General features: G+C 44.9%; 1 protein-coding gene across 4 annotated transcripts in view; it reads right to left on the bottom strand.

The window, feature by feature from the left end:
- ADAMTS14 (ADAM metallopeptidase with thrombospondin type 1 motif 14) overlaps positions 1 to 16,379 on the bottom strand; it is a 308,652-nt gene that overhangs the window by 23,048 nt on the left and 269,225 nt on the right. For all 4 annotated transcript variants that reach the window (XM_068257867.1, XM_068257864.1, XM_068257865.1 and 1 more), the window contains exons 18-19: positions 9,345 to 9,477; positions 7,760 to 7,967 (exon numbers count right to left, since the gene is read on the bottom strand). In XM_068257867.1, the coding sequence (XP_068113968.1) occupies positions 7,760 to 7,967; positions 9,345 to 9,477 (341 nt within the window). The remainder of the gene's footprint in view (positions 1 to 7,759; positions 7,968 to 9,344; positions 9,478 to 16,379) is intronic.

Raw genomic sequence — 16,379 nt, 5'->3', positions numbered from 1 at the left:
AGCAACTCTGAGGAGGAGGAGGCGGATGCGCTTGTGGGCCTTGCAAGGAGGCGCATCATTGCAAGCATTGGCAGCAGTAGGCAGGTCCCACAGCCTGCTGGTGTCTCAGGCTCAGCAGCAGCAGCAGCAGCATCTGCCAGTACCACCACCAGCCGCACCCAAGCCCCCCCCCCCCCAACCACCACAGGGAGACAGGCAGCAGCGGCTCCAGGCCGTAGGGGGTTTTTCATGTCACCAATCTGGCAATTTTTCACCATGCCCACAGTTTACAGCAAGTACGCCACTTGCAACCACTGTCAGCGGAAGTTGAGCAGAGGTGCAGACCCCTTAAAGTTCAGCACCAGCTCTCTCATCAACCATCTTGCTGCTAAACATTACCACCAGCATGAGGAGTTCCAGAGGCTGAAGGCCTCTGGTGCTGGTAGTGGCACCACACCCATCACTGCACAGCCTTCAGCAACAGCAGCAGCAACAGCAGCCACCCGCCCTCCTGCTCCTCCAGCACCACCAGCAGGAGTGCGGAAACGCACTGCTCCTCCCCCCTCTGCAACTCCTGCCGCCGACACTGAGGCCTGTTCTGGCAGCCAGTCCTCAGTGGCCTCCTCTGCTGTCTCCGCTGATTCCCGTGCTAGCAAAAGGCGACGCCAGAGCCTTTTGAGGGAGTCCTTCCAGGGGGTGGTTAGGGCTCTGCCTCCCAGCAGCCGTCGCATGCGGCAGCTGAACGGCTTGCTGGCACGGGCCATGTGCTCCGAACTCCTGCCATACACGCTCGTGCAGGAGGGGAGCGACATGCGTGCGCTGCTTGCTTGTGCAGCTCCAGACTGGCAGCTCCCCAGCAGACACTTCTTCGCCCGCCAGGTCATGCCTGCACTGCACCGCTTTGTAATGGCCAATGTGGAGCGAGGGCTGGAGCACGCGGTTGGTGAAAAGGTCCACATCACCATAGACTCCTGGAGCAGCCGCTTCGGGACAGGCCGCTACCTGTCCTTCACTGTCCACTGGGTCAGCTTGGTGGAAGGGGGTGAGGATGGGAGAGCAGCAGCGGGCACAGCAGCAGCAGCAACACAGTGGGTGGTGCCACCCCGCAGGGTCAGGGGAACTGCAGCAGGTTCCTCCGATCCTCTGCCATCCTCCGGCACACCTGGCCAAACCCCCCGCCTCAGCAGCAGCGTGAAGCCACGCCACTGCCAAGCGCTGCTGCAGTTGGTCAGCCTTGGGAAGACCAAACTGACGGCAACCCATGTGTTGGGCAAACTCCAGGAGCAGGAGAGGATTTGGCTGACCCCCAGAGGCCTCAGAGTCGGAGAGGTGGTGGCCGACAATGGGGCCAATCTGGTTGCCGCAATTGACAGGGGAAACCTGACCCACATCCCCTGTCTTGCCCACGTGCTGAACCTGGTGGTGCAGAAGTTCTTGCGCACCTACCAGGGGATGGGCGACCTGCTGGAAATGGCAAGGAATGTTGTGCGTCACTTCCAGCGCTTGCCTGCAGCCTCTGCGAGCCTGGAAGACGTGCAAAAGGAGCTGGAGCTGCCACGCCATCGGCTGATCCTTGACGTTCCAACTCGCTGGAACTCCACCCTGGCGATGTTGGAGCGTCTGGTTGAACAGAAGCACGCTGTCAACCAGTACCTTGCCCTGGCCACTGTGTCCGCCGCTCAGAAAAGGGACAAGACCAGCAACATCCCGTCCATCGTCCCCGATGACGACTGGGGGCACATGCAGCAGGTGTGCTTAGTGCTGGCTCCCTTTCTGCAGGCCACCAACATGGTGAGCAGGGACCATGCTATGGTGTGCGAGTGGGTGCCCCTGGTTTGTCTGCTGAACAGGGCCCTCGATGCTTTGCTGGAACAGGGAGCAGCAGCCTTGGCCCAGCAGGAGCGGCATGCAGCTGCACAGTCCACCTCTGAGGGGGAGGAGGAGGAGGACTTGGTGGAGGTCCCTGACCTTGCTGCTGATGAGGGGGATCAGCACAGTGCAGCTGAGTTGGTGCAGGGGTGGAGAGAGGATGAGGCGGCAGAGAAGGAGGATGAGGACAGCACTGCCGTCGATGTGCACACGTGGCCCGCCTCTTCCCAATGGCAGCGCACATGCTGACGTGCCTGCGCAAGGACCCCAGGGTGATCCAGATGAAGCAGAGGGTGGACATCTGGATCAGCATGATGTTGGACCTGCGCCTCAAGGGGAAGTTGAGCCAGTTCCTGCCTCCTGCAGGAGGAGACCCAGCGCAACAAATAAGGAGCTTGCAGCAGGCCCTTGTTGAGCGCTTGGAGGAAGTCTTCCACCAGCCTTCCACCCCCACTGTCCAGCCAGCACAGAGGCAGCAGCAGGTGCCTGCATCCAGCAGCAAGCGCCCCACAGACCTGCTGTCTCTCAGCAACGAGCTCTACAGGACTGTAGAGGCTCCAGCAGTGACTAGAGAGGAGGTGCATGCAGCAGCATCCTTCTCCGGTCACAGCCAGCGCCTGACCCGCATGGTGGCTGACTACATGGGGTCCTACAGCGGGCTTGACAGCGATGCCCCTGTTGATCCCATGGAGTATTGGGTCAAGCGCCTGGAGATCTGGAGCGAGCTGGCGCAGTACGCCCTGGAAGTGCTGTCCTGTCCCCCTTCCAGCGTGCTGTCCGAGCGCTGCTTCAGTGCAGCTGGTGGCGTGGTCACCGAGAAACGCTCACGTCTGTCTCACAAGTCTGTGGACAGACTGACGTTTCTCAAGATGAACCAGGCGTGGGTGGAAGGCGAGTTCCTTGCCCCTGTTGTCGGCGAGAGGGGGACATGAACTGGCTGCTGGAACCATCGTTAATATGCCTTACCACCCTTTACCACCTCCTGGCTCCTGCTCACTACTAAGCCAGCCTGGTTCAGTTTGACTATTACGTCGCCTGTAGCCACACATTTTACACCTACAGTGTGCTGCTGTGTACTGCCCTTCTGCTGTCTGTCTGTGTTTCCCACTGCCAGGGTACACAGATTTACCTTCTGCTGCCACTCTGCCACCAGCTATTACGTCCAACAATAGCTATCTGTTAAATTTGCCTTAAAAAAAAAAAAAAACAATAAAAAAAAAAAGGTTTAATTTTTCTGAGGTGCCTGGGTTGAAAACTGTGTTGTCCCAGCTGTGTATTGGACACGATGTGGGCTGCACGACCGCTGTCTGGGACCTCCTGTTGTGTTTATTTACAGCCCTGGTATCACCGCTAGGTACCAGGGCTATTATGTCACGCTGCCTGCCTGCTGCCACACTCACACTACTCCTCCATTCCTCCTGCTGCTGCTGCTGTCAGTCTGTGTTTCCCACTGCCAGGGTACACAGATTTACCTTCTGCTGCCACTCTGCCACCAGCTATTACGTCCAACAATAGCTATATCTGTGTAATTTGCTGTAAAAAAAAAAAAACATTATAAAAAAGGTTTAATTTTTCTGAGGTGCCCGGGTTGAAAACTGTGTTGTCCCAGTTGTGTATTGGACACGATGTGGGCTGCACGACCGCTGTCTGGGACCTCCTGTTGTATTTATTCACAGCCCTGGTATCACCGCTAGGTACCAGGGCTATTATGTCACGCTGCCTGCCTGCTGCCACACTCACACTACTCCTCCATTCCTCCTGCTGCTGCTGATGTCGGTCTGTGTTTCCCACTGCCAGGGTACACAGATTTACCTTCTGCTGCCACTCTGCCACCAGCTATTACGTCCAACAATAGCTATCTGTTAAATTTGCCTTAAAAAAAATAAAATAAAAAAAAAAACAATAAAAAAAAAAAAGGTTTAATTTTTCTGAGGTGCCCGGGTTGAAAACTGTGTTGTCCCAGCTGTGTATTGGACACGATGTGGGCTGCATGACCGCTGTCTGGGACCTCCTGTTGTGTTTATTTACAGCCCTGGTATCACCGCTAGGTACCAGGGCTATTATGTCACGCTGCCTGCCTGCTGCCACACTCACACTACTCCTCCATTCCTCCTGCTGCTGCTGCTGTCGGTCTGTGTTTCCCACTGCCAGGGTACACAGATTTACCTTCTGCTGCCACTCTGCCACCAGCTATTACGTCCAACAATAGCTATATCTGTGTAATTTGCTGTAAAAAAAAAAACATTAAAAAAAAGGTTTAATTTTTCTGAGGTGCCCGGGTTGAAAACTGTGTTGTCTCAGTTGTGTATTGGACACGATGTGGGCTGCACGACCGCTGTCTGGGACCTCCTGTTGTGTATTTATGGGCTGGTGCCACCGCTAGGTACCACAGCCTATTATGTCTCGCTGCCTGCCTCATTGACTGCCTGCTGCCACACAATCATCCTCCTCCTGCTGCTGCTGCTGAATTTACCTCCTGCTGTCTGCGTGTTTCCACTGCCAGGGAGCACATACAATGGCGCTTCCACCATGCGCCACCAGCTATTTATTACGCTCAAAAATAGCTGCATTTCTTTAAAAAAACGAAAAAAATATATATATTTTTTAATACTTTGTGATATTATTTTTAGAGGTGTCCGGGTTGAAAACTGTGTTGTCCCAGTTGTGTATTGGACACGATGTGGGCTTCACGACTGCTGTCTGGAACCTCATGCTGTGTATTTACGGCCTGGTACCACCGCTAGGTACCACAGCCTATTATGTCTCGCTGCCTGCCTCATTGACTGCCTGCTGCCACACAATCATCCTCCTCCTGCTGCTGCTGCTGAATTTACCTCCTGCTGTCTGTGTGTTTCCACTGCCAGGGAGCACATACAATGGTGCTTCCACCATGCGCCACCAGCTATTTATTACGCTCAAAAATAGCTGCATTTCTTTAAAAAAACGAAAAAAATATATATACTTTTTAATACTTTGTGATATTATTTTTAGAGGTGTCCGGGTTGAAAACTGTGTTGTCCCAGTTGTGTATTGGACATGATGTGGGCTTCACGACGGCTGTCTGGAACCTCATGCTGTGTATTTACGGCCTGGTACCACCGCTAGGTACCACAGCCTATTATGTCTCGCTGCCTGCCTCATTGACTGCCTGCTGCCACACAATCATCCTCCTCCTGCTGCTGCTGCTGAATTTTCCTCCTGCTGTCTGTGTGTTTCCACTGCCAGGGAGCACATACAATGGCGCTTCCATCATGCGCCACCAGCTATTTATTACGCTCAAAAATAGCTGCATTTCTTTAAAAAAAAATAATATAGAAGAGAAATAAGTGAAGAAGAAGAAGACGATATAGAAGAAGAAGAAGATATAGAAAAAGAAGAAGAAGAAGAAGGAGAAGAAGAAGAAGATATAGAAAAAGAAGAAGAAAAAATAGAAAAATAATAATAAGAAGAAGATATAGAAAAAGAAGAAAAAGAAATAGAAAAATAATAATAAGAAGAAGATATAGAAAAAGAAGAAGATGAAGAAGAAGAAGAAGAAGAAGAAGAAGAAGAAGAAGAAGAAGAAGAAGAAGAAGAAGAAGAAGAAGAAGAAGAAGAAGAAGAAGAAGAAGAAGAAGAAGAAGAAGAAGAAGAAGAAGAAGAAGAAGAAGAAGAAGAAGAAGAAGAAGAAGAAGAAGATGATATAGAAGAAGAAGAAGATATAGAAGAAGAAGAAGAAGATATAGAAGAAGAAGATATAGAAGAAGAAGTAGAAGAAGAAGAAGAAGAAGATATAGAATAATAATAATAAGAAGAAGAAGAAGATATAGAAGATAAAGAAGAAGAAGAAGAAGTATATACAGTACTGAACAGAATTTTGGACACAACTTCTCTTTCCACCTTTTTTTTTTTTATTTAAAGGAACATCCCCACATAATCACTTGCTGTTGTTACTTGGAAAAAAAAGATGTTTCTTGCATCATTCACCCCCAAAACAAGTGTTGGAAGCTATTTAAGGCCAATTCGAATAGTCAGCTCGAATAATGAGCTCGAATACCGACTCGAATAGTGAGCTCGAATTCCGAGGTCGAATCAAATAGTAAAAAATATTCGACTCGAATATTCGACCGAACTCGAATAATTTACAATTCGAATTCGACCTAACTCGAATAATAAAAAGGGGTATCCGAGCATCCCTGAAGCTGATCTCCAGGTACACAGGTAGTTTCACAGTTAAAATACAGCATGCTCAAATTTAGTTAGAAACTAGAAGATCAATAATTCTCTGTCCAGTTAATCCTGTGATTGCAATAGCTGTAGACAGCCCATCGTTGAGCGCAGCCAGCAACCTGACCTGAATTTTCTCAGGTTCACTCCAGCAACCACAGTCATGCTCAGTGGAAAATCATCCGTCATCTCTATAGTGAAGATCGCAGTGTAAAACTGGTTACAGATGGGGAGAAGTATCATTCAAAATGGTGTTTCCTGATTGCTTTGGGTTAAATTATTTTCCTAGTTGGTGTACAGATGTGCTGCTTTGTTTTTTGCCAACAGTCCACTTTTGTAGTGAGAGGAGCAGGGAGAGAATGCACAGGGGATGTCTTGCTGCAATTTTTAGGGGAAGCTATAATAATGGTCAGCTGGGCTAGCCTATCTACCACGATGGGTAGTTAGTGAGGAGGATGCCAACATTGTGGACTCCTGTACTCACCCAAACCAATTACAATCATGTTAGGGGATGATGATTCCGTGTTAGAGTAGCTTGAGGGTGGCCACACTAAAAATATTAGATTTTTCCCATTTTTCAATGAAAATCAGTTGTATAGAAAAATCAAGTTGTTTTTTTATGCCTGAAGATGTTATCTTTAAGGTTGCATCTGAGGAATAGCTAATGACAAACAGATTATGAAAGAGAGTTCCAGTGGAGGGAAGGGGCTGATGAGAAGTCCTGATTGTGGTAAGGTCAGATGGTGACCAGAGAAAACAAACAGTGAGGTAAATGTTTATAGCAGAAATTATGTTTTGGATGGTATTTGGGAATTAAGCAATGATGTATGGCTCTTTTCCATTGGAAAGCACAATTGCCCAACCCACAGTTTACACTCACTGCGTTTGCACAGTGAAGCCATCCGGAATGGAGCGCAATCGCACAAAGAATTGTGCAAGACGGTGATTGCGTTCTGGGAAAAAAATAATAGGAATTGAGTACCACGGTGGTGCTACGATCAGCAACAGGGCTGCAATCTGTTTTTTTAAGTGGATCGGAGCCTAGTGGAAAAGGGCCCATAGGGAGAAGGTGCATTGAAGAAAGCTTTATCAGCTAGGAATAGAACATTGATCTGGATTCTTTTCATGTTGGCTGGAGAGAATGAGTGGGTACAGAATTTGAGGACTGAGAAGAGAGTTTGATGAGTTATGCAGCAGAGGTTTTGAAGTGACCACATTTTTTTTCTTGATGGTCTGTAGAGGAGGAAGTTACTGAAGTACATAATGAAGCTTTGAATTGGCATAATGAATTGTGCAAGAAAGCATGATTGTGAGAGATTTTCTTTCAGTTGTAGACAACAAAGAGAGGACAAATGAGTACACAGAAGTTACCTAAGAAATAGTGTTATGACAGCATCCTTGAATGAGGATGAAAATGCAGCAGACAAGAGTACATTCAAAATTGAAATGAGGAAAGTTGTAAAGTAGAGATAGAGAGATCTCGGTGGAAGGAAATGGTGTTAATGGAACAGATGCTTATGCTGGCTGTTGAGGTTTGGGAGAAAAATACCTGTTCAGGTTAATGAACGAGCATGTTAGAACAGAGATGAGGAAAGGATCAACATAGAAAGACTAGGCTGGGCAGTAAAGATGTTTCTAGAGTATATTAACTTTATCCCAATCAGATACTGGATTCGATTTGATAGCTTTGCATTACTGTACTAACCTGTGACCAGGCTCCTGTCCTCCACTGTGCAGGGCAAGGTATTCGGTTACATGGCCTTCTTGGTTCTGGACGTTCAGCAGTGCAGTATTTTGTATGGACTGTTCGGTTTGTGCCATTTTGAAGGTACTGGAAACACTGAACCAGTCTGGTCTGGACACCCAGCTTGCCACATGTTTTGCTGCAGAGTCCCCATTCATCTACAACCCATCTGCAAATATACTTTAATTACTCCTCAATTTCAGACAGCTAGCAATACATTTACAACCGCAGAACAGTAATATCAAACTTATCTTAAGTGCGCTGTTGCATACCAACAACAACAACAAAACATTTGTGAAGCTCTTTTCTCCCATAGGACTCAAAGCATAGGTACCTAAAAGTTATTACAACAAAAGCAAGGATCTTAACTTGATTCATTTTTGCCTTATGTTTTTTTCACTGTTTCTATACAACACAGTTCAAGATAACTGATATTTTCACACCTTATCAATAAAATGCCTTTTAACCACTTGACCACTACAGGTGGTGTTCCCCTTATGGACCAGAGCAATTTGCACATTTCACCACTCTTCCCATTTATTCCCAATAACTTTATCACTACTTATCACACTTAAATGATCTATATCTTGTTTTTGTTGCCTTTAATTAGGCTTTCTTTAGGTGGTATGTTTTGCTAAGAATTTTTTTTATTCTAAATGCATTTTAATAGGAATACTAAGAGAGAAAACGGCAAAAAAATTCTTAGTTTTCAGCCAGTATAGTTTTAAATTAAAACGTGCTTCTGCAGATAAAACGCACACAATTTATTTGCCCATTTGTCTTGGTTATTACAATGTTTAAATTATGTCCCTAGAATAATGTATGGTGACAATATTTTATTTGGAAATAAAGGTGTATTTTTTCAGTTTTGTCTTCGTTTAGACTACACCATCAATTACAAGCCCTTATTTGAAATAAATAACAGTAATGCACCCTCATGAATTTGTTAAGTCCCTAAGGTAACTATTTTTGTATTTTTTTAAATGGTATGAACAGTACACAGGAAGTGTTGTGTGTATGTTTTACTGTCACTATAAGAATGACCAGTAGGATCTCGCTGATGCCCTGGCCATTCATTACTGGCACTCAACGGTCGCGTCTAGCTACACCGCGCCTCCCTTCTGCCTCCTGGACTCCTCGCTGAGGTTTGATGCCCACTGCTGAGTGGAGATCCTGGTCTCTGGCTGCCATCTTAGAGGTACACAAGCTGACTCAGGCTGATCCGTACCCACAGCCACTACATTCCAGGTGAGACCTGTCCTGGATAGGACAGTGTGATTGCAACTTACTGCCAGTCTTCTTATTTGTTTTTAGCCATATTCATTGGACCTCAGAGCTGCATATGAGCAGAATTGCCTGATCACACCAAAAGGGGATACTCCAGAACCTCATTCTATCGCTAACTTTATAGTGTCGTTGAAGTGCAATACAATGCAAATATTTTTGACCAGGACGGGCATGGAGACGCCAGCATGATTATTTTGCCACTTTTAATAAGTACATTAAGTTCTGTAAGGGTCACTTCATGCTGTACACTGAATCATACCCTGGTTGTGAACATTCATGCAAGTTGCATCTTTTCCGGATTGGCTTTGGTTTTTTGTTGTTATCACACAAGGTCCGTTGTACCATCTTGTTGTCACTTTTTCTACGGCATCCATATTTAGTATACTGAATCCCTGAAAAAGAATAAATACTTGAGCTAAATGAAAACTACCAAGAGGTATTTTCTTTTATGGTATAACTAATGTTTTTTTTTTCAATTCTGGTGGCATTCTTTAAACAAATGGTATGGTAGTAGATAAAAAATAAAAAATAAAAAATGCTGGCACTGCAGAAACCGTATTGTATTCAGGGAGGGGGAGGAGGGGAGGGGAGCTGCATAGCCCCAAGCAGGGATGCGTATGGAGTAAGTCTTCAGCATGCTCAGGTCAAAGTCACATCTGTATACAGAAGAGAAGAGGAAAGCGCCAGCACTGCTGTCATATACTTTATTCCAACATCGTAAAATCATTCAAAAGTGGAGATCATTATCCATACAAAACATGGGAGAACACATACCCTTGGTGGCTGTGGGTGGTGCGGTGGGTGCGGAGGGTGCAGAGCCTGACGGTCGTTTCGCGTGATTTGCGCTTCTATGGAGGCTCCGTAGCCTCCGTAGAAGCGCAAATCGCGCGAAACGGCTGTCAGGCTCTGCACCCTCCGCACCCACCGCACCACCCACAGCCACCAAGGTTATGTGTTCTCCCATGTTTTGTATGGATAATGATCTCCACTTTTGAATGATTTTACGATGTTGGAATAAAGTATATGACAGCAGTGCTGGCGCTTTCCTCTTCTCTTCTATATTCTTTAAACAAACTAATACAATAGTGTGACTAATATAATTATAGCGTGGGATGGGAGAAGTTGGCAGTAGAGAGGTTTCTGCACAGAGGACCTTTGGCCGTCTGGATACTATGCTGCTTGAGTGCCATCCTACACAGTCAGGATACAAAATATGGGGGTTAGTGCTGGACGGCTTCTCTTCCATTCCATGCAATAAAAGTAATATGAGGGAATTATTTCTATTTTCTTTGTGGGAGGTATGGAACAATTTATCCTAGCTTCAGCAATCGTTTGGCACAATTATCAGCGGTCACATCGACCAAATTATGCCAGACTGCATGGAATGCTGGGAGTTTGGTCAGAACTTTGGAAGTTCCTTGGAATATCTGACATGATCAGTAGTCTGAACTGGCACAGTATACTCTGGAGGGGCGGTTCTTCCATGAAGCAACATGAATCATGTGCTTCACAGTGGTAACAATTGGAGGGAGTAAAAAGGTGTCTCCCCTCCCCAAATGTCACCCGCCACCACTTCACTCACCTGCTTTTAGCACTCCATCGATGGGCTCTCCATCCGCCCAACCAGCATCTTGTATCCTTTGCTACAGCTGTGCCTCATGTGACCTGTTACGTGCTGCCGGGTAACATGAGGGGGCCCTGTAGTCAGAGAGGAAGCAGGACTTCACGTGTGGCTGGTGATCTCATCGCTAATCTGCTGAGAGTGGGTAAGTGATGTACCCCCAGTGCAGCACATACCAGGCATCCTGGTGATGGTGCAGTCAAGAACAAGCAAAAAAGGCTGTCCACTAAGAGTGTGAAATAATTGACCATTACATACACGAATAAGGGGCGGCTATGTAATATTAATAAGTAGCTGAACTATGGTATTTGCTACCTGCTGTATTACTTTAGTGCAAAAACTAAAGACATGAAAAGATAGCAATGACACTTTTAGCAGTTGGTGATGTTACTTTTCCTAATTTACCAATATCCTGAGCTGCATGAGACACTACTAAAGCCATCTCTAGCTCAAAAAAGACCTATTCTATTTTCTAACTGAGTCACTTTGCTGCTGCTGTTATTATTATTATTATTTATTGTATTTATAAAGCGCCAACATATTAAGCAGCGCTGGATATTAACCACTTCACCACTGAGGGGTTTTACCCCTTGAACACCAGAGCAATTTTCACCTTTCAGCGCTCCTTCCATTCATTCGTCTATAACGTTATTATTACTTATCGCAATAAAATGAACTATATCTTGTTTTTTTCGCCACCAATTAGGCTTTCTTTAGGTGGGACATTATGCCAAGAATTATTTTATTCTAAATGTGTTTTAATGGGAAAACAGGAAAAAATGTGGGAAAAAAATATTATTTTTCAGTTTTCGGCCATTATAGTTTTTAAATAATGCATGCTACTGTGATTAAAACCCATGAAATGTATTTGCCCATTTGTCCCAGTTATAAAACCATTTAAATTATGTCCCTATCACAATGTTTGGCGTCAATATTTTATTTGGAAATAAAGGTGCATTTTTTTTAGTTTTGCGTCCATCCCTAATTACAAGCCCGTAGTTTATAAAGTAACAGTGTTATACCCTCTTGACATAAATATTTAAAAAGTTAAAAAGTTCAGTCCCTAAGGTAACTATTTATGTTTTTTTTTATTGTATTTTTTTTTTTAAATTACAAAAGAAAAAAAAATTGGGGAGTGTGGGAGGTAATGAGTTAATTTATTGTGTAAAACAATGTATTTGTATGTGTAAAATGCTTTAGGGTGTAGTTTACTATTTGGACACAAGATGGCCACAGTGAGTCTGTTTACATGCGACCTGTAAGCGTCCGGAAGGACGCTTACAGGAAGCAGTAGGAGGCTGGGAGAATCACAATGATCGCGCTGTTTCTCAATGAAGCAGCAGATCATTGCGAGGGCTTAGATCAATGAACGGGAATGGATTTTCTCGTTCATTGATCTCCGGGCGAGCGGGCGGCGGCGTGCACGAGCGGCGGGAGCACGGACAGCGGTGGTAGCGCGGAAGGTACGGATTTCTCCGTCCCTGGTTTTTTAGGGGGGAAAAAAGGGACGGAGAAATTCGTACCGCCGGGGGTAAAGTGGTTAATTTAGGTAGTTATTAGCTATTAGATTCAAACCACCTCAACAAAAACTGCCAACTTAAAAACACAGAACAAGCAAGTGAGCCAGATTCTTGGAAACCTTTGGAGAGGAGGAGGCAGATGGGGAGATTTTGCCAAGCATTTCACTATGGAATGGTAGGCTTGGCTCCTGATGCTTGGCTATAGCCATAGCCGATGATGGCCCCCATGGGATTTAGCAGCTGTACACTGGCAGTGTACATTTCAACCCTTTAATACTTGATGCAAGTAGGTGAAGGTGACATAAGATTAGTATCACTTGGGGTTATTGGTTTCAGTTAGAAATAAGTTAGACTGGTTAGGGAACAGAGTAGGGAAAGGTTATTGTCAATTGATAAGGTTAGAACTTTTGTGTTAGATGTAAGGATGGTATACAAATTGATGATAGGCTAGAAATACTGTAGGTACATTGGTGTAGCTAAGGCACTGTGGGCCCTAGTTAAAGTTTTACATTTTACACAACCACAGTGTCAGAGGTGCAAGAAGGGGATGGGGACAGTTCGTTAATGATTACTACTATTCAAAGCATCTATTGAAGTGTTTATTATCAGCACAGGACCTATAAAGTGCAGAGGCAACCTCAGCGCCCTCTATTGCTATGCCACTGAATAGGTATCAGGAAGGAGGTTTAGCATTACCAGGAGGGTGGAGTTAGATGGCAGGAAGGAGATTTAATGTCAAAGGATTGTTCAGGATTAGGTGCTCAGCTGGGATAAACGCCAAAACACAAGCTAAGCAGCATGTGCAGCATGCTTGGAGTACTCCCACAATCCCAATATAGCAGTACATAGCAGTTATTTTTGCTGAAACTCCGCTTTCCGGATTTTTTTTATATATATACAAAACCAGCTTTATGTCTTTTCACATAACAGCAGCTGGAAGGCAGAGACATTACCTAAAAGCTACCATGATGTGTCCCATTTGTAAAACAGTGAAAAGTAGTGAAGGGGTGAAATGCAAGCTGTTTGTTTCCTAACCCTTTCTGTACCCCCATAGGTAAAATCTGTACCTGTCTATCAGCCTCTGACAGGACGAAGATTTCACCTGTTCTCATCGCATACAATCTGATTAATATGCCACCTGAAATTAGAATTTCAATGACTATCTCTAATGTTGTATATGCAGAGTCATAACTATATGGGTAAAGCCCCTAGAGCCATAGGGGTGTGAGGGATGTGGTGAGTGCCTAGACTTTTCCCCCTCTCCCATTGCAAGAGCCACCTCTCAGAGCAGGTGATGTTGTGGCAACACCTGTTATGGGTATGGGTGACCGCACTTGTTATCTGATTTTTGACAAATGGGTCTACTGGTCATGGTGGTTAGGGAGCTGTACAAATGTAAAGAAAAAACCACAGGGACACCAGGAGCCCTTATGGTGTATTATCTTAGGATAAATGGTCAAATGAAAAAGAGTAATACTACTCACAAGAGTAGGTTGCTTAAAGAGGCAACCACTCAGTCGCTCATGTGGGAAAGCCCCGTCCCCACTCGATCTTTTCCTAGGGTCGTTCGCCGCTCCTCAAAAAATTCTTCACTCACAAAAGTGTCGTGAAGGCCCCAAGTAGTGGGGTGATAAACCAGGATGTGGAAACAGTAGGGGGCGCCCTTGTGTTTGTATATACTTTCAAGGTATATCTATATATAAATATACAGTGGCTTGCAAAAATATTCGGACCCCTTGAAGTTTTCCACATTTTGTCACATTACTGCCACAAACATGAATCAATTTTATTGGAATTCCACGTGAAAGACCAATACAAAGTGGTGTACATGTGAGAAGTGGATCGAAAATCATACATCATTCCAAACATTTTTTTACAAATAAATAACTGCAAAGTGGGGTGTGCGTAATTATTCGGCCCCCTGAGTCAATACTTTGTAGAACCACCTTTTGCTGCAATTACAGCTGCCAGTCTTTTTGGGTATGTCTCTACCAGCTTTGCACATCTAGAGACTGAAATCCTTGCCCATTCTTCTTTGCAAAACAGCTCCAGCACAGTCAGATTAGATGGACAGCGTTTGTGAACAGCAGTTTTCAGATTTTGCCACAGATTCTCGATTGGATTTAGATCTGGGATTTGACTGGGCCATTCTAACACATAGATATGTTTTGTTTTAAACTATTCCATTGTTGCCCTGGCTTTATGTGTAGGGTCATTGTCCTGCTGGAAGGTGAACCTCCGCCCCAGTCTCAAGTCTTTTGCAGTCTCCAAGAGGTTTTCTTCCAAGTTTGCTCTGTATTTTGCTCCATCCATCTTCCCATCAACTCTGACCAGCTTCCCTGTCCCTGCTGAAGAGATGCACCCCCCGAGCATGATGCTGCCACCACCATATTTGACAGTGGGGATGGTGTGTTCAGAGTGATGTGCAGTGTTAGTTTTCAGCCACACATAGCGTTTTGCATTTTGGCCAAAAAGTTCCATTTTGGTCTCATCTGACCAGAGCACCTTCTTCCACATGGTTGCTGTGTCCCCCACATGGCTTGTGGCAAACTGCAAACGGGACATCTTATGCTTTTCTGTTAACAATGGCTTTCTTCTTGCCACTCTTCCATAAAGGCCAACTTTGTACAGTGCATGACTAATAGTTGTCCTATGGACAGAGTCTCCCACCTGAGCTGTAGATCTCTGCAGCTCGTCCAGAGTCACCATGGGCCTCTTGACTGCATTTCTGATCAGCGCTCTCCTTGTTCGGCCTGTGAGTTTAGGTGGATGGCCTTGTCTTGGTAGGTTTACAGTTGTGCCATACTCCTTCCATTTCTGAATGATCGCTTGAACAGTGCTCCGTGGGATGTTCAAGGCTTTGGAAATATTTTTGTAGCCTAAGCCTGCTTTAAATTTCTCAATAACTTGATCCCTGACCTGTCTTGCATGTTCTTTGGACTTCACGGTGTTGTTGCTCCCAATATTCTCTTAGACAACCTCTGAGGCCCTCACAGAGCAGCTGTATTTGTACTGACATTAGATTACACACAGGTGCACTCTATTTAGTCATTAGCACTCATCAGGCAATGTCTATAGGCAACTGAATGCACTCAGATCAAATGGGGCCGAATAATTATGCACACACCACGTTGCAGTTATTTATTTGTAAAAAAAAATTGGAATCATGTATGATTTTCCTTCCACTTCTCACATGTACACCACTTTGTATTGGTCTTTCACGTGGAATTCCAATAAAGTTGATTTATGTTTGTGGCAGTAATATGACAAAATGTGGAAAACTTCAAGGGGGCCGAATACTTTTGCAACCCACTGTATAACTATAGAACGATGTTCGCCTACCTTATAGAGGGAGACTTCCAATTTTGTAAAAGATATAATTATTTTATTGGTAACAAGCACTTCAGACAACGCGTTTTGCGGCTCAAACTGCTTCCTCAGGTCAAGTAGGGTGCGGTATAGTCTCAAGGTCACGAATAGCGCCTCTGTGATAAATAAAATAATTATATCTTTTACAAAATTGGAAGTCTCCCTGCATAAGGTAGGCGAATATCGTTATATAGTTATATATTTATATATAGATATACCTTGAAAGTATATCCAAACACAAGGGCGCCTCCTACTGTTTCCACATCATGGTGGTTACCTTGGAGAAAGGCGGGCTCCATTATAGGTCCTAGCAAAGTCTCATGGGGGAGGGGGCACCCCTGTGTATGTGGGTAGAATAATAATACTGCAGTGAATGATAGGAAGTTTTGAATCAGGACAATACCATTTATTAGCTTAAAGCGGACCCAAACCAAACATTTTTTTAATTCAAAATATTTAGTTGCACCACTCTGACACATACAAAGATAAATAAACACTCCTTCAATCCTATGAGCATTTCAGTGCATGCTTTTCACCCTTCTCCTTCCACAACTAGGGTTATACAGGTGGCAACCATTAGCAATTCCTCCTTTGCCGGACACCTCCTACTCCAGCAGTCTGCCAGATTCTGCCCCAGAAATATGAAAGGAAGGGAGGGGTTCCTCCAATAAATGTAAAATATTTTATATTTGTCATCATGCAGCTGAAAAAAGGCTGCTATTTATTATTATAATTTAGAAAATAGATTTTATTTCTGAAATCTTGTATTTTTAATTTGGGTCCA

The sequence above is a fragment of the Hyperolius riggenbachi genome, chromosome 10 (genome assembly GCF_040937935.1).
Source record: "Hyperolius riggenbachi isolate aHypRig1 chromosome 10, aHypRig1.pri, whole genome shotgun sequence".
Taxonomy (NCBI): domain Eukaryota; kingdom Metazoa; phylum Chordata; class Amphibia; order Anura; family Hyperoliidae; genus Hyperolius; species Hyperolius riggenbachi.
The sequence above is the reverse complement of the archived record's forward strand: the minus strand, read 5'-3'. Positions and strand labels throughout refer to the sequence as shown.